Raw genomic sequence first — 19,433 nt, 5'->3', positions numbered from 1 at the left:
TCTTTAGTGCATTTCTCTATGGAGAGATAGTTGGAGACTACTGGTTATTGCAGTAAAATTAATGGCAAAGTTTGTAAACATACAAAAGCTCTGTATGGTTTAAAGAACTTACAAATAACTGTACCTGATGTTACATTTTATTCTCTCATGCTAAAAAAGTACTTTAAGTAAATAATTATTCTTAATTTTACTTTATTTTCAACATGATTATTTTAAACCATTTTGTGGTACTTAAAATGACAAAATACCTGTAATTATTCAGTACACTTACAATTAGATGTTATGAGACAATAAAGTTTCTATTCTATTCTACCAAGCAAGGAAAAAAAAAAAAAAAAAAAAAAAAAAAAGAAACATGGCTCTGAGCACTGTGGGACTCAACATCTATGGTCATCAGTCCCCTAGAACTTAGTACTACTTAAACCTAACTAACCAAAGGACACCACACAACACCCAGTCATCACGAGGCAGAGAAAATCCCTGATCCGCCGGGAATCAAACCCGGGAACCTGGGTGCGGGAAGCAAGAACGCAACCCCACGACCACGAGCTGCGGACTAGAAGTTTCAATTCTGCCATAAAAACAGGTAGCCTATTTATGGGGATTATGACAGTCAAATTGAAAGAATGCATTACAAATTTAGAAAAAAATGTGGGCTTTATAAGACATAAGATTTCGCATATAATAAATGAAAATTCTGAGCTGCAGAACGTTTCCCCATCTTGGCGTTAAGCACCAACAATCAGTCGAATTGCTCGACAAACAAAAGTAAACTATGAGCAAATACGTGTTGAACATGCAAAAAAAAAAATCAACATATTTAGTGACAGGACGTGTCTAGCTTGCACTGTAATATCAAAAATTATGGAAAAGAGACATGTAGAATCAGAGAAATTCGAGAGTACAGAAGCGAACAAAATGCGACGTTAAGTCGAAGAGTTTCAGGTCTTTGCTACTGTGGAAATCGTTCCTTTAAAGGAATTGTGTGCATCAAATATAAAACTGCTTCATTTCTCTTGTGCAAATGTGAATTTGAAATGGAAGATATGGTTGTGCATGGAAGATGAGCTAGGACTAAATTTTAATAACAAAGATGGTACTTACATTTTTTATCAGTATGCTCATTGATGAAGTTAAAGATTTAAGAAGTAAAATCGACGAACTCCATTGACAGAAGCTATAAAATGATGGCGAAATATGCAGAGACAAAAAAATTTGCGCTAAATTATGCAAAAACCAATTCCCTGCAAAGAAAACCTTTACGAGAACTGAACAATATATTACGACTAAAAAAACATTTAAAACTGTGAAAAGAATTGCGAATGATTCTTCCTTAATTATTACAATGAGCAACAGGTTTCTAGCACTTCAAAAAGGATAAAATCATTAACAACAAAGTACCTGTACTGAAAATAAGGTATTAATTTTACAACTGAAGCAAACAAAATAAATAACAAGAAATATTCACACAACAGAAACAGCAATGGCATAAGCAGCAGTCACAGTTGGAGTCAGTCCATTCATCCTATTATGTGGGTGTAATAATGTGTTGTGATAATGTAACTGGCCAGAAAATGTATAGGCCTAGGTAAAATGCTATCAGTTTACAAAGGTGACTGCTTCCAAAACACTTGTGTGTTCCACAGCACAATATTGTTGAAGTGTGTGGAAACCATACTAAACAGGACTTATTGGGAATAGTGAACTTATACAAGTGGTCACATGTTTGTTTGACTCGAAGGAGACCATCGAAAATGCTGAAAAACTTGAATTGGCAGATGCTTTAAAATGGAGACCAAGTATCCTGTGAAAGCCTATTCACAAAGTTTCAAGAACTATTAATATATATGGAATCTAGGAATGTATTGCAGATGCCTAAAAGATTCACTCATATACCAACTGCAAATACAAAATTAGTTTAATTGGACCGTACACAAAGTCATTCTTCCCACACTGCATATGCAAATTAACTGGGAAGAAACTGTAGTGTGTGATACTGTGAGAAGTACCCTCTGTTATGCATGTCACAGTAGTTGGCAGAGTGTGTGTGTAGACGTATATTTTTTGGACAATTCCATTTATACCATAGTGGTTACTGTGGTTATGCAAGCCTATCCAGTTATGTCTCCAAGAGTGACCCAAAGCCTCAGTATGATTGCTATTCCCCTTGTATTTCTTCTGAACATTACAACAAGAGATTCTTCCAAGGCATACGTGGTAGCAGCATCACAGGGGTAATGGACATTGTACCCTGTACGACCAACCCAAGGACGTTAACATCCATGGAAACATTGAAAACTACGAAACAGATTCATTAATCAAATTACTACTGTATTATTATTTATGAGTCTAATTTAAATCCAGGTTCAAGTACTAGTCTGTTACAATTTTTCTGTTGTCACAATAGAAAAATGATTTTGCAGGAACTGAGTTAATTAACTGATTTCATTTTTTAATTTCAATGTTTCTATGGAAATATATTATGTATTAATAAATATAGGTTAAAACCAATAAGTAAACAGTGCGCATCTTTTGTGAAATAAAAGATAATTGTAGGGCAATGACTGAAAAAATTAGTTATTTTTCTGTCTTTTATTATACCAGACAATAATCACTGATTGTGTTTATACAATTATTGATTTCAAGTGTGATCTACAGCCATCTCTAAATCAGTATTGGAACACAAGAAGCTTTTTTACACAGTGATGCAAATGTAGCATACTTTGCTACATGTAATTCTCTTTGACCATGTGATCAAACTAACAAGAAGAATTGTCACTACAAAATGTGCACTGTAAGCTTTTACACTGTGCTAGGAGTAATGGAGAGGATTATACCTACTCCCCTGCTTCCTGCATCCCCCATGTAAAATGCCAAGTTACATTGCACATATATTAAATAAAGCCTCCAAGCACACAAAAACTTCACTTTTACCTTGCATATAATTCTTCCAATGATAACAAATATAAATCTTCTGATCAGGGTACAGCTGAAGATCAAATATGGATACATAACAATCTTTAAATCAGGTCTTAAAGGGCATTATAGCCATAGCGCAGTAAATATCATACCTGTCCATTTGTCTTTTCATGTGTCTGCACGTGCATCAAGTCTATGAGCATTTCTTAGGTGTGTGTGTGTGTGTGTGTGTGTGTGTGTGTGTGTGTGTGTGTGTGTGTGTGTAATTCCTCCATCATACAGAAATAACAAAAGTGCTCTCAAAAATTTTTCAGTTCATATAACAAGGTGATAATGGTACTAGCAGCAACCAACCATCCATGGAACATTGATGAGGCATTTCGCCGAAGATTTGAGAAAAGGATATATGTTCCTCTTCCAAACGGTAAATCTGCATTCATAATTCATCATAATAATGGTATTCATACAGCTGTGTATTTGATTCACAGGGGTGTACTTAAACCCAAATCATTGAGCTATGACACACAGAATTGTTACACATACTCTAGCATCACTTGATGGAAAGATATTAACTTTCTCCTTATTATATTCCTAAAATCAATACACATATACACTCAGATCTACATATAATGTACAACTGTGCATGTACATGCAATATCAGTAACTGAAAATCCAGGAATAGAGATAGTATGTATGTAGGATAGAACACTGCCCGCCAAATAGAAGCAATTCTGAACAGTAGGTAATTGCTTATAAAAGACAAAAATGCTTTATTTTTGGAGAATGTCCTTTATTAGGACTACCAATGCACATGCTCAACTCAGCACATGCTCTTGTATTGCAATGCTGTTTATCTAAATGAGGTCAGCAATGATGTCAAATGGGATAAGTGGTGGGGGAACAGAGATATATGTAGAGTGAGGAGATGGATGAATGGTACAGTAGGTGGGGTGGGGGGGGGGGGGGGGTTATGAAGGATAGTGCTGGGATGGAACATGTAAGTGTTTTGCAAGGTCAAGTTAGGGATAGGTGTGCCAGGATGAAAACAGAGAGGAAAATGGGAGAGTACTGGGGTAACAATACAAACTCGTAGATACATATAGGAGGTATCGAAAGGTTCAAAGTTATGAGTAAGGATGGAGTAGTAGATAGAGGAAACAGGAAAAGTAAGAGCATGTTATGGGAACAATTGGTGAAATTAGTTGATAACATGAAGGGAGAAGAGAAGGAGGACAAGTGTGGCACAAGAGTTAGCAAATATTGAAATCTTAACTGGAATGAACGATATGTAGAAGGGAGATTTCCCACCCACAACATTCAGAAAAACTTAAGGCTGTTGGCAAGAATCCAAGTAGCATGGCTTGTAAAACAAATGCTGAGGACAACCACTTGCATAGCATGCTAACTTTCAGTCACGGTTTGACAATTTCTGTTCATGTGAGTGGATAGTTTAGTGCTCATATCTACATAGAATGCTGCATAGTACTTTCAACATAGTTATATGCTGTGACTGCTTCCATGTGTGGCTCTAGTTGTGATGAGTGATGCCAGTGATAGAATTGGTCTAGGAATGGTTGGCAGATGTATAGGACAGGTCTTGCATCTGGGTCTTATACAGGAATGTCACCCAGAGGTCAAGGGATTGAAAACAAGATGGCCATAAGGACACACAAAGATACTGCATAATTTTGGTGGACAACTGAATAGGGGTAGAGGAGTTCTGTTTAAGTCAGGGTTGGAAGGGTTGATATACTCTGCTGATGCTTCAGTACGATCCTCAGTACCCTAGGAAAAGAATTGCTTGTCACTGAAAATTTGGTATCCACTGGTTGCCGGTCTGTATGGGGGAGGGAGGTGAGACATTTTTTACATAAGACGGGTAGCAGCTGCAGAGTGGATGTACTTCTGGTGATTGATGGGTTTAATTTAAATAGTCTGAAAGTGGCCATCAGTGAAGTGAAGGTGGCTCTAGGGGCCAAGGAGGACAATATAAAACAGGTGGTAGACCGGTGTTAAGATTTTGAATGAATGACAGTGGGATGTCTTCAGTGGGTCTCTAAATCATAAATATGTCATCAGTAAATCAGAACTAACTAAGGGTTTCAGGACTGTGGGTGATTAGAAAGGATTCCTCATGAAGGCTCTTGAACAGGTTGACACAGATCATGTAGATGTAATATGATTTTCCGAACATGCTTTGACCATTCATACAGGAATGCTGAATATGGGCAGAAATAACTGCAGGTCAAGCATGGAGAAAGGAGGAGATGCCAGTTACATTAAGAAGGCATGAAACTATAAAAACACTGATACCCATATACTTTACAGTGATCCGTGTTTTAAAACTTATGCTGCAAAAGTAGATTTTCTTGGAAAGTTAATAATAATAATAGCAAACAGGACTCCATCTGTTAATTTTGATATTATTTATGAAATATTGATGCATTATTAAACTTCTTGACTTCCAAGCAAAATAAGGTAATATTATGTGGAAATATAATTTTTCAGAGAACACCTGGTCTAGAGCTTTACTTAAGTTCCTTGCCATTTTATGTGATCCAGCTCCTTTATGCAATTTGCAACAAGAATTATGGGAATGAGCACTACTGCTACTGACCACATTTTTATAGATGCATTGAGATTACAAAGTGCTATTGAAATTCCCATAGTTAATGGCCTCTCAGAATATTATAGTCAATTGCTGATGTTTAATATCAGAGTGCACCACATAAATAAAAATAATTGGAAAATACAAGGGTGATAAATGGACAAGAAATTGTCAGATACAAACTGGAGAGATATGTACAACATTCCTGGTGTTAATGAAAAACATAATGTATTCTGTAACATTGTAATAGGCTACTAATAGAAACTGCATTCCTAAGAAATTAAAATATGGAAGCAGATTAAATGCATCGGAACCTTGGGTTACATATGTAATCAGAATATCATGCAGAACTACGAGAAAACTCTACTAGTCATCAAGGGACATGGATGATGATACGATTAAAGCCCATTTCAAACTGTGCTGTAAAAGTCCAAGTAAAGTCATCTGAGTGCCAAATGGTATGTATTATCAATAAAAAATAAGCTCCTTAAAGAACAAGACAAGAACTGTTTGGAACCCACCAAAAAAATGAGACAGGAGAAAAGAATCCAGAAAATGGAGAAATTTCTTTAAAAAAATGAGGAATTCTGCATAAATTTATTTGGCCAATAACAGATAGATTAGGTTTGAATATTTCCATAGAGTACTTTCCAAAACAAGTTACATAAAATTCAGCATCCTCCTACATTTCCAAAATAAGTTTCCAAATTTTATTAATTCTCTTACAAATAAATGGTCAAGTGGTTATGAAGAAATCAAAAGTAAAATAATGAAATGTTGTTCAGCTGAGCTTACAATTAGTAATATATTGGCTTACTTATGCAACTAATCTTTTCCTAGAGAGACAAGCGTTCTGTTCTGCAACTTCACAAAAAAAGGGGGCAAGACACTATTCCAAATTACCAATCTGTCTTATTATTGCCAGTATTTTCAAAAAAAAAATTTAGAAGATCATATAAGTTGTAAACATTTTTGTTTGTTTATTTATTTGTCCATCTTCAAGCATCTGCATGCAAAGGATTCCTAGACATTTGTAAGTACACTCTATTTTATTTAGTTGAGTTGTATGTATTTCTATTTTTAATGTTTGACAAGAATTATCTTGGTGTACAGGTTGCCTTAGGCTATTCCTTCTATAATTTACTTCTATATGCAAGAGGTAACTGCATATGGAGAGAAATAAACTGTTAATATATTTAACTGTGTGGAATAAGGCCTATAAGGTATTTTAGTCATGGAAATTCCAGATGTGCACCTGTTGGTCTTGTTCAAACAGATGCTCCCCCCCTCCCCCTTTCTCTCCCTCTTAATTTTTCTCTCTTCTTTTTTTTCTTCCTCAGGGAGAATCACCCTAAAATCAATACCTTATTTTAAATGAAAGTGGAAGATATCATAATAGGAACTCAGTGATAGTTGTTTAAAAACATATGTGCATTGTTTCCCCAACAAATAAATAACAAGTGACAGAATTATAGATATCCCATCCGTGTGACTATTTGAAGTAAATTTAGTCTCGAAATGTATGCCAAGGAGTTCAGCAGATGTGCACTCATTTCAGCATAGGATTAACTGAAAATAATGTTCAGTCTTTTCCTTGGTATACGATATACTAGAATCAGTAAAATAGAAGCTACTACCATTGAGAAATTTTGTGACTTAGCTAAGGGAACCATAGTATTCCCAAGGAAATGCTTAAATATTATGAAGTAGTAGACACAGCAGGTTCCTGGTTTTTATCTTATGTGAATGACAGAAAGCAATGTGTATTCCTGGTTTTTATCTTATGTGAATGACAGAAAGCAATGTGTATCTGTTGCCTGTCAGTCACTTAACAATAGGCATTCAGAATTAGAACCAATCAGACATGGTGTACTGTAAGGTTCAAGTTTGGGTCCTCTGTTGTTTCTGATCTACCAGTACATAAACAATCCTTCATTTGCAGTTTCAAAAAGTACAAATTTTATTATTTTCTGTAGATGATATAAGTGTAGAAATGAGAGGTAATATCAATTTCCTAAGTGAAAAGGCAGCTGTTGAAAGATTAGAAAACGTCAGCAGTTGTTTTAACACAAATGCAATGCAATGTAATGATATTTGTGCTATGTTGAGTACATTCAGTTCAGTACATCTCATATAACTCTACAAGGTACAGAAATAGTCTACTGAAACAATGAAGTACAAGAAATAGAAAGTGTTCACTGTTTTGGATCACAACTTTAATTGGAGGTCTGTGGCCTGGAATTATTTTAGTGCATTAGTTCGGCTATGTTTCAATTCCTACTGCCATACGTAATTTAAAAATGAAGAAACTAGTTTTTTCTGCACATTTTGATTCAATAATGAGTTATGGGATCATTTTATGGGGATGCTCTACTTATATGAGCAATAGTATTTTCAGATGATGGTAGTGTGTTATAAGAATTATGTATGGTGTTATCAGTGCTCCTTCAATAAGGCTGCTTTTATTTTTATATACATCATTTCCTTCTCTGATTATGACACAGTTTACATCACTTTTTACTGCAGTTACGGTTTTTCAGCACTTCTTGTAATCGAGCTCCAGGCTTTCAAATTCTATTCACTTTATATTCTGACTTAATATTAGGTAAGACTGTGGCTAGTCCCCTACCATGACTCATTGATAGTACATATGTTTCTTCTTTCTTATTCACTGTCTGGTTTTCTGCACTGCATTTAATTTCATCATTTGTTGCACTAATACAATTTTTACTTCTAATAGTACTGTACATGGTGGTAATGAGTTTCCATTGGCAGTTTTTTGGTCAATAGATTTTTCTGAGCAGTTTCCTCTGACACTGAATTTTTTTTCGACTTTTTTGGGCTGCCTGCACTTTGAACCCTGTACTCGCTCATTAGTGGAACACGAAAAACGTTTGTTCTTAACACAGGATGAGAGAATTTCTTACGCCTAATATATATAGTACACATTCTTGTTTGCAGCTTTGCATCTCCGTGGGAATGTCCACAACTGCATCAAATTTTTCAACATACTGTCTGGCTTTACTCAACTTGTTTTGCAGCCCTTCCCCCACAATTACTTCAAGTCTGGTGTATTACTTTACTGTATCTTATATAGACCTATTCAGTTGTCTGTACAACCTTTAGGGCCTACTGCTTGTTAAATCTGGACCAGTAAAAATACAATACAATACAGCACAATGAAACTGGTGGTATGCTAAGTGAACAGATGTGCTAAATAAAACATACCGGTAGTTCATAATGTGTTGTAAGAAAGACATGAATGCTTTGTCCCTTAGAAAGCAGTTTCTATTAGAAGTATATATAATTCCTAGCAGTTGTGTTCATAATGACAACAGATGGGACCCTGTCCCATTGTTTGTTTTTCTGTCTAAAAAATTTTTTTTGGCCAAATTACATACAGTGTGCCACCTATAACCCACTTTGTAACCTTTCCCAGAAAGTTTGGATACTCACTACTACCTCCCAATATGTTTTCTACATGATAGTCATAGTGGACAAATTGGTGCACAGTGAAACTAAGAAATACACTATAATTACAACACAAGAACATAAGCTGACCAGCTTGTGCGCTGCTGAAACTAAGTGTTGTCCAGTGCATACAACAATATCATGTGACCATTCATGAAATTTTATGTCATAACAATGTGTTATTCATAAATGATTGTTGTCAAGATAGGACTATTACACTGAGGTGACAAAAGTCAGTGGATAGCAGTACACATGTCCAGAGGGTAGTAGTATTGCATACACAAAGTACGATCTGTTGTAGAATTTTAGAACATGTTTTTTGCTCGAGTATCATGTCGTTTTTGGAAACCCAGAATCTACTATGTAGGAATCAACATGGATTCTGGAAACAGCGATCGTGTGAGACCCAACACGCTTTATTTGTTCATGAGACCCAGAAAATATTAGATACAGGCTCCCAGGTAGATGCTATTTTTCTTGACTTCCGGAAGGCGTTCGATACAGTTCCGCACTGTCACCTGATAAACAAAGTAAGAGCCTACGGAATATCAGACCAGCTGTGTGGCTGGATTGAAGAGTTTTTAGCAAACAGAACACAGCATGTTGTTATCAATGGAGAGACGTCTACTGATGTTAAAGTAACCTCTGGCGTGCCACAGCGGAGTGTTATGGGACCATTGCTTTTCACAATATATATAAATGACCTAGTAGATAGTGTCGGAAGTTCCATGCGGCTTTTCGCGGATGATGCTGTAGTATACAGAGAAGTTGCAGCATTAGAAAATTGTAGCGAAATGCAGGAAGATCTGCAGCGGATAGGCACTTGGTGCAGGGAGTGGCAACTGACCCTTAACATAGACAAATGTAATGTATTGCGAATACATAGAAAGAAGGATCCTTTATTGTATGATTTTATGATAGCGGAACAAACACTGGTACCAGTTACTTCTGTAAAATATCTGGGAGTATGCGTGCGGAACGATTTGAAGTGGAATGATCATATAAAATTAATTGTTGGTAAGGCGGGTACCAGGTTGAGATTCATTGGGAGAGTGCTTAGAAAATGTAGTCCATCAACAAAGGAGGTGGCTTACAAAACACTCGTTCAACCTATACTTGAGTATTGCTCATCAGTGTGGGATCCGTACCAGATCGGTCTGACGGAGGAGATAGAGAAGATCCAAAGAAGAGTGGCGCGTTTTGTCACAGGGTTATTTGGTAACCGTGATAGCGTTACGGAGATGTTTAATAAACTCAAGTGGCAGACTCTGCAAGAGAGGCGCTCTGCATCGCGGTGTAGCTTGCTGTCCAGGTTTCGAGAGGGTGCGTTTCTGGATGAGGTATCGAATATATTGCTTCCCCCTACTTATACCTCCCGAGGAGATCACAAATGTAAAATTAGAGAGATTAGAGCGCGCATGGAGGCTTTCAGACAGTCGTTCTTCCCCCGAACCATACGCGACTGGAACAGGAAAGGGAGGTAATGACAGTGGCACGTAAAGTGCCCTCCGCCACACACCGTTGGGTGGCTTGCGGAGTATACATGTAGATGTAGATGTAGAAGGGCAGTGCACTGGCTAAGCTGTCATTTGTACTACGCTAATTGATGTGAAAATGTTTCTGATGTGATTATGATCACACAACAGAAATTAACAGGCTTTTAACGTGGAATGGTGGTTGGAGCTAGAAGCGTTGGACATTCCATTTTGTAAATCGTTATATAATCCAACATTCCGAGATCCACAGTGTCACGTGTGTGCTGACAATACCAAATTTCAGGCAACCCCTCTCACCATGGACAACGCAGTGGCCGATGGCATCCACTTAATGACTGAGGGCAGTGACGTTTGCGTAGGGTTGTCAGTGCTAACAGATGAGCAACACTATGTGAAATAACAACAGTAATCAATGTATGATGTATAAAGAACATATTCATTGGGACAGTGTGGTGAAATATGGCATTAGTGGGCTATGGCAGCCAATTAGACCCTAGAAGTCTGGAAGACCATGGCCTGGTCCGATGATTCCCGATATCAGCCGGCAAGAGCTGACAGTAGCGTTTGAATGTGGTGCAGACCCCATGAAGCCATGGATCCAAGTTGTCAAGTGCTGTGCAAGTTGGTGGTGGTTCCATAATGGTGTGGGCTGTGCTTGCATGGAACAGACTGGGTTCTCTGGTCCAACTAAACCAATCATTGACTGATAATGCCTAAGTGTAGCTAGTTTGAGACCATTTGCAGCCATTCATGGACTTTATATTCCCAAACAATGATGGAATTTTTGTGGGTGACAATGCACCATGTTACTGGGCCAAATTTTTTTGCGATTGGTTTGAAGAGCATTCTGGACAATTCAGGTGAATGATTTGACCACCCAGATGACATGAATCCCATTGAATTTTTATAGGATACAGTCAAGAGATCAGTTCGTGCACAAAATCCTGCATTGGCAACACTTTCGCAAATATGGACAGCTGTAGTGGCAGCATGGCTCAGTATTTCTGCAGGGGACTTCCAATGACTTGTTGAGGCTATCCCATGTCAAGTTGCTGCACTACACCAGGCCAAAGGAAGTCTGGTATAATATTAGGTAGTATCTCATGACTTTTGTCACCTCAGTATATGTTGTTGAAGAGCAACATGGCTGCTGTATCTCATGGTGTTTTTATGCAATATATTTCCAAGATTCTCTCTGGGCAGGCAATTAAAAAATTAAGCGCTAAAACATGTGCAATGGAGGTATTACAAGAAACATTATCAGACTTAAATTTAATACATGTTGCCTCTCGTATGGTGTAATGCCATTCTGTGCAAAACTTAAACTACATAGTGTTTCAACTGTTGCTCCCGAGATCAAACATTGTTTTTAAATAGCTTTGTCCTTTGAGGACGGCCCAGTGGCCGAAATGCGTAAGAAGTGATTGAAACATTATTTGTAGTCAAAACAGAAGAATTGTATTATACAAGCTCTGTCACGGCAACATCTTACATGAGTCAGTGTTATGAGAGCTTTATCCCCTGGTAAAGAAAATTTTCTACCGTTATTACTCAGACCCTGTCCCGCCAAATTTGTAAATTTAGTGAGAGAAGAAAGACTCAGAACACACCTGCCTGCTTCCTTAATCCCAATTTTCTCATTGTTACGACATTCACATGAAATATGAGCACCAACTAAGAGAGACTGGGAAGCAGATGGAGATGATCCAAGTCATTTGTCTTTTACGTTATTCACAGTTTGGATAGGATAGTGAGACACGAAAGACAGGTGTGGCTAGACATGTGGTGGTTTGACAGGTGACCCAGCTCGATGCATCAGAAGTGCCAACACAGATGCGCGTAGTCCGTAAGGAGTTAGCATGTGGAGCTGTCTGTCTGAGCAGCAGACCATACATCAACCCCTGCTACTGGAACAGCAGACCATACATCAACCCCTGCTACTGGAACGGTATATGAGTGCCATGAAATGACCCAGCTGTCATAAGGGCACCAAGTAACCTGAGGGGTTATTGTCGACATCTACACTATATTCTGCAAGCACCCTCATCATGTTTGGTGGAGGGTACTTCGTGTACCAGTGACACTTCCCTCTTTTTCTCTTGCAGTTACAAATGGTTTGTAGGAAGAACATTTGCTGGTTAGCCTCCATGTTGGCTCAAATCTTTCTGATTTTATCTTCATGGTCTTTTCATGAGCTAAACGTAGGAGGAAGCACTATATTGGTTGACTCTTCAAGGAACATGCACTTTTGGAATTTTAACAGTAAACTACACTGTGATCCAAAATTACTCTCTCGCAGTCCCTGTGACTGTTGGCTGAGCATCTCTGACACTTTCAGGCTTACTAAATGAACGTGTAACTAAATTATCTGCCTTTCTTTGGATCTTTTCTGTTCCCTCTATTAGTCCTGTTTGTCACACATCTTAGACTAATGACAATGCGTGTTCTTTGCAGTGGTTTGCAAAGTACAGATATAGATGTTTAGATTAATTCAAGTGTTGGTCAAACGAGTGTTTTGTAAGTCATCTTCTTTATCGATGGACTACATTTCCTAAGAATTCCTCTAATGGGTCTGTCTGGCATCTGCCGTACCCAAGAGTAGCTGTATGCAGCAGTTCTACTTCAGATTGCTCCCTACGCATATCGCTTTCCAGTGATTGTTCTGCATTTGTGTAATCATACAATAATGGGTCTTTCTATGTATTCGCAATATGTTACATTTGTTTATGTACAAGGCCTAGCGCCGATCCTCTGCAGTTCCTCCTGCAATTTTGCTACAGTTTTCTAGCTTTATGACTTCTCTGTCTATAACAACATCATCCACGATCAACCTAACAGAACTCCCGACGTTATCTTCTAGGTCGTTTATATATACTGTGAGAAGTAATGGTCCTAAAACACTTCCTTGCGTTGCGTCCAAAGTTACTTTTATGTCTGTAGATTTCTCGTCAGTGAGAATGACATGATGTGTTCTGTTTCCTAGAAACTTGTCACTACAGTCACGCAATTGCTGTGATATTCCGTATGATCATATTTTGTTCACTAAGCGGCATTACGGAATTCTGTCAAACGCCTTCAGGAAGTCAAGGAACACGGCATCACTTGTGCGCCTCCATCTGCTACTTTCTGGGTCTCGTGGACGAACAGAGCGAGCTGGGTTTCACATTATAGCTGTTTCATTCCTACAGACAGGAGATTGTCGGTCTCCAGAGATGTCATAATACGCGAGCATAAATTCTACAACAGACCGGCGTCAGAGATATAGGCCTATAGTTCTGTGTATTTGTTCGACGACCTTTCTTGAAAACGGGAGATGACTTGTGTTTTTTTTTTTTTTTTATTTCAATCATTAGGAACGCTTTGTTTCTCCAAAGACCTACGGTAGACTGCTAGAAGAGGGCAAGTTCGTTTGCATACTCTATGTAGAATCGAATTGGTATTCCTTTAGATCCATTGGTCTTTCTTCTGTTTAGTAATTCCAGTAGACTTTCTATCGCATGGTCACTTATTTCGACATCTGTCATTTTGTGCCACGATTTAAAGAAGGAACTACAGTGCTCTTTCCCTCTGTGAAACAATTTTAGAAAAAGTCATTTCCGCCTTTTCTGTGTCATCCTCCGTTTCATTCTCATTACGCTCACAGTGAATCTGAACAAAACTTCTTAGGATTTTCTGTCAAATCGGTCAACAGAATTTTACTTTCAGATTCATTGAACTCTTCATTCATGGCCCTCCTGTGCTGATTTTGGGTTCGTCTAGTTTTTGTTTGTGTGTGAGGCTTTTGCTGGTTTTAAATTTGCAGTCAAATTCTCTTTGCTTTCGTAACAGCTTTCTAACGTGGTTGTCGAACTTTGGCTGGACTTTTCCATCCCTCACAACTTTGCTCGGCATGTACAAGTCTAAAGCCTAGGCCTATTGTACAACTGTGGCGGCTCGTGACTGGGAAGTTAGGTGAAGAGCTATCAGGAAAGAAAACTATACCTAGATTCATACAAGCTTATCTAAATAATTGAATTTATTTCTTTGTTGTACTCCAAATCAATTCTTGGATCCTTTAAGGGTGGCCGGCCGGAGTGACCGTGCGGTTCTAGGCGCTACAGTCTGGAGCTGAGCTGCCGCTACGGTCGCAGGTTCGAATCCTGCCTCGGGCATGGATGTGTGTGATGTCCTTAGGTTAGTTAGGTTTAATTAGTTCTAAGTTCTAGGCGACTGATGACCTCAGAGGTTAAGTCGCATAGTGCTCAGAGCCATTTGAACCATTTTGAACTTAAAGGGTGCGTCGGTGATGTTTTCATAGAATGCTGTGTTTATATTAACTGCAGTAGAACTTCCTTCTGAATTGAAATATTCGCTAAAGAAGAAAGTCTTTCTTCTGAAACTGCATTCTTCGTGTATGTTTTTATATGCTTCAGACAAGGAAAGCGTGTTTCCGTAGATGCCGTAGTAGAAGAGATGGACAGAATGAAGGAGAACGCTTTATAAGTAGCCGGGAAAATATCCTTAGCCTCGTTAAGCATTTATAATATCCTTCCTGTGGGAATCTTTCTTATTGCCATACAAAATAATAAAATACATACTGCATCATCAGCGGGGTTCAGATTTAATACATATACTACCAAATGCATTAAGCGTGCTCCACACACACAACAAACTCTGCTTTACAGCCTTGAACAGGAAGCAGCCGGGAATAAAATTCCCATCTACATCACTGCATGCCGCCTCCACAGAAAACCTCAAGAAGGTGACATCTTAGTTGCTATAGTAACCATACGATCACGCTCGACCTGATATGTGGCTCCGTCCACGAGGTTGAGCTCCAGGAAACGAAGGCCACTGCAGTTTGCCTGGTCCGAATCGTGTGCTTGCTGCTAGAAGAGAATTCCACACAGTATAAAACATGGAAATGCATTTGGAGTAATAACCAGCATACGTGGTAAAATAAATAAACTTTTTTAAAGTGTGGCAACGGTTGCGGATGCAGGGGGGGGGGGGGTGAAGGGGCTCAAGGTTCCCCCCTCCCCCCCCCCCCCACACAAAAAAAAGCACCTGGGTCTACCCAGATACAATACTTCGTATTGTCCTTCTTTCTTAGTACAATTTTCATTACTTATCCTAACGTAATCGATTTTAAGTAGGTATAATATGTTATCAACTTTTAAATTACTTAAGAAGCTGTTTACATAACGAGTCTTTAATTCGCACGCTACTCATTGGCGATGCACCAACAGCGACTCCCAACTGCTACCGCCGCAGAGCCGCCCGCGACGGGGTCCCGCGTGGTATATGAGAGAGTAGTGTGCAGTAAACAATGAGTGGTTTTCTTACTTTTTTTTTTAACAGCAGAAGAAGAGGCCGAATCGCGCGAAAATGAACCAATATTACCAGAAAACAATGCCAGCTACTTCTTATTGTCAACACAAACGTTCATCAGGCGCATCCTTCTGATTATTTTGTATGTTTTAAATGAAATTCATATAAACGCGATTAGTCGGGTTTGTGACTTTTTGTTCGGTTGATTTCGTTGATCTTTCGATAGGTGTGGTGTGGCTGCCTGTGGACACGAGTCTGAGCACTCGTTCCTCCCTGCTGGCCCTACAAGGGACATCGTGAAGTGAAACTTAATGTTAATAATGTAATACAACATAAATCATCGGGTTTCTTCGGTTTGTAATTCTTTTTAAACTAGCTTTCTTCGCACGTCTGCAACTGTTTTGAATTTCATAGTTTTATATTCTATTATTTACCTAAAATCGGTAAATAATCTTTTACAGGTTAAAGTACTCATCCATAAGAACAACTTTTACTATCGGACCTACTTCGAAATCGCGCAAAGCACCAGCTATTTCATACACTTCGGTCAAGTAGGTTATCAGATGTGTAACTTTTGTGCAGCTGATTTTTTTCGGGATTTCGAAGCTGCTGAGTATTATTCTAACCCATTAAAAGGAATTTTGACTATTTTTAAATAACCCTGTAGAGTAGCTCCGCAGAGTTAGTTTAGTTGGTAAGTTGTTGATTTCATCGTGCGCGCAGGCCGCTGGTGGCCGAGTGTTTCTAGGCGCCTCATTCTGGAACCGCGCGACCGCTACGGTCACAGGTTCGAATCCTGCCTCGGGCATGGATGTGTGTGATGCCCTTAGGTTAGTTAGGTTTAAGTAGTTCTAAGTTCTAGGACACTGATGACCTCAGAAGTTAAGTCCCATAATGCTCAGAGCCATTTGAACCATGTGAATCATCGTGCACGATTCTCTACTTCGTGTAAAAGCATCAGTTTGTTGGCTGCTGTTAACAGAGCCCGACCCAGTGCTATAGGGAGTGGCTAGTACATACATTACCTGACCTGAAAATCGTTTCGATATTTCTTATGTAACAGGAAAAGCACTTAGCGATGAGGAAAAGTATTAACATCTGACACAGTCTTCAGAACCACCTCGAATTATGAATATCCAGAGTAAACAAGAAAGAAAGTTTCAATTGGATTGGCTAAAGAAATACTGTCTGTAGCCAAAAACAGAATGGTGCATAATGTTTGTCTTGCATACTATTTTCTGGTCCAGGTGGTAGGGGAAAGCATTCTGTAGCGCTAGGATCTTTAGCCACTCGTCCACTTTGCAAATACACTCTAATATAAAATGAAAAAGAATCCTGAATATGACAGAAATCGGTAGATGTTCTGTGCATCTACAGACAAACAAACCATTACAGTTTCAGAACATTTGGACGATTTATTCAAGAGAAAGCGCTTCATAGATTTAGCAAGTCAACAACGCATTGGTCCACCTTTGGCCCTTTAAGCAAGCAGTTACACAGCTTAGCACTGATTGATAAGAGTTGATATATGTCCTCCTCAGCGATATCATGCCAAATTCTGTCTAACTGGCGCGATAGATCGTCAAAATCCCGAGGTGCTTGGAGGGCCCTGCCCGTAATGCTCCAAACATTCTCAAGTGGGGAGAGATCCGGCGACCTTGCTGGTCAAGGTAGGGTTTAGCAATCACGAAGATAAGCAGCAGAAACTCTCGCTATATGCGGAAGGGAATTGTCTTGGTGAAATGTAAGCCCAGCATGGCTTCCCGTGAAGGATAACAAAACGAGGCCTACAATATCGTCGGCCTACAGCTTTGCTGTAAGGGTGCCGCGATGACTGCCAAAGGGGTCCTGCTATGAAATGAAATGGCACACAAGACCATCACCCCTAACTGTCGGGCTGTATGGCGGGTGAGAGTCAGGTTGGTATCCCACTCTGTCCGCGGCGTTTCCAGACACGTCTTCGCTGATCATCAAGGATTAGTTTGAAGCGCGACTCATCACTGAAGACAATTCTACTCCAGGCAGAAAGTGGCTGACACCACTGCAGACAGGCTTGTTGGTGTACAGAGGTTAATGGTAGTCGGTGCAAGGAGCTCCGTGAGCTCAGCCCCCTTTCTGTGAGCCGCCTATTGATGGTCCTTGTGGTCAATGAAGCACCAGTTGCACGTTGCTTCTATGATAATGATGAATCCGTGGTTCTGATGATTGCTCGGTCCTCATGTTCTGTCGTCTGTTCCTTCTTGACATCGTGTTCTGCCATGGTTAATCCATTCCTGCCAACATCATCGAATAGTAGCATCGCTCCTATCCGAACGTTGAGCAATTCATCGATTACTCCAACCAGCTTCTTTAAGAACAACTACACGTCCTTTCTCAAATGCTGATATCTACGTATACTGTTCGCGCGCCCATTTACGAGGTACAGTTGCTGTCTAATTGAATCCACAGAATGAAACTCGCAAAGATTTTATGTCCTAGTATTGACGTGTCCCCTGTTTATTCTCCTTGCCAGCTGCGCAGTAAAACCGTGCTGCAGTGTCACACATTCATCCACCGGCAGTCAAAGTTTACAGTTTTGCATTTTCCTTCGATACATTGATGAATACCAATTTGTGAGCAATTTACATAACTCCTACTTGGTGCGTCGTTTCTTTGTCTGGTACACATTTCAAAAGTTCATATGAAAACCCTGAAAAGGCTGCCAATATTTTAATCGAAACGGAGAGAAACTGAAAATGATTAAATCAAAGAGAGTGTGGCTGATTCCTATAGTAAATACTATTATACTATGTTATCGACAAAATATACCGTTAAGAGGCCGCCGAGATGAAGTGATGAAATCGGCCAAGGAAAATTTCAAGCCGTTTTAAAATTTCGCGTTGACTCAGTTGATTCATCTCTCCAAAAAAAATTAGAGACAACGCTGCAAAATGCTACATATCTGAGCAAAAAAGCTCATTATTAGATGATTGATTGTTACCATTCTGTCATAATAAGAAAGGTACTCAACAAAGTCGACGATGCCGGCCGAAGTGGCCGTGCGGTTAAAGGCGCTGCAGTCTGGAACCGCAAGACCGCTACGGTCGCAGGTTCGAATCCTGCCTCAGGCATGGATGTTTGTGGTGTCCTTAGGTTACTTAGGTTTAACCAGTTCTAAGTTCTAGGGGACTAATGACCTCAGCAGTTGAGTCCCATAGTGCTCAGAGCCATTTGAACCAAAGTCGACGAAGCGAAATATTATGCTACCCTTGGCGACGAAATAGGATACCAGTGGTGCAGGACAATTTAGTGTGTGTATCAGGTATTTCGATGTACTAACAGCACAGTGCATGGAGATTTCATAAGCTTCCTGTCTGCAATTGACTTGACTGGTGCTGCATTAAGCGATCAAATCGTTCAAGTTCACAATTTGAGATGTGAAGGTTATGACGGAGATGCCAACATGTCTTGAAAGTTAAGTGGTGTACAATTTCGATTAAAGTAACTCCTGCTTCTAGCGACTTTTATGCATTCTGCATAACATAAACTAAACCTAGCTACCGTGGAGGCCTGCAGCTTGCCTAGTGTTCGCAGTATGATGAAAGATGTAAGTAGTATTAGCAGTTTTGTAAGTGAGTGAGTCAGCAAAA

General features: G+C 39.3%; 1 protein-coding gene across 1 annotated transcript in view; it reads left to right on the top strand.

The window, feature by feature from the left end:
* Positions 1–19,433, top strand: part of LOC126470161 (katanin p60 ATPase-containing subunit A-like 1) — an 88,007-nt gene that overhangs the window by 51,686 nt on the left and 16,888 nt on the right. The window contains exon 5 of the mRNA XM_050097788.1: positions 3,234–3,343. Within this exon, the coding sequence (XP_049953745.1) occupies positions 3,234–3,343 (110 nt within the window). The remainder of the gene's footprint in view (positions 1–3,233; positions 3,344–19,433) is intronic.

Source organism: Schistocerca serialis, chromosome 3 (assembly GCF_023864345.2).
Source record: "Schistocerca serialis cubense isolate TAMUIC-IGC-003099 chromosome 3, iqSchSeri2.2, whole genome shotgun sequence".
NCBI classification, from domain to species: domain Eukaryota; kingdom Metazoa; phylum Arthropoda; class Insecta; order Orthoptera; family Acrididae; genus Schistocerca; species Schistocerca serialis.
The sequence above is the reverse complement of the archived record's forward strand: the minus strand, read 5'-3'. Positions and strand labels throughout refer to the sequence as shown.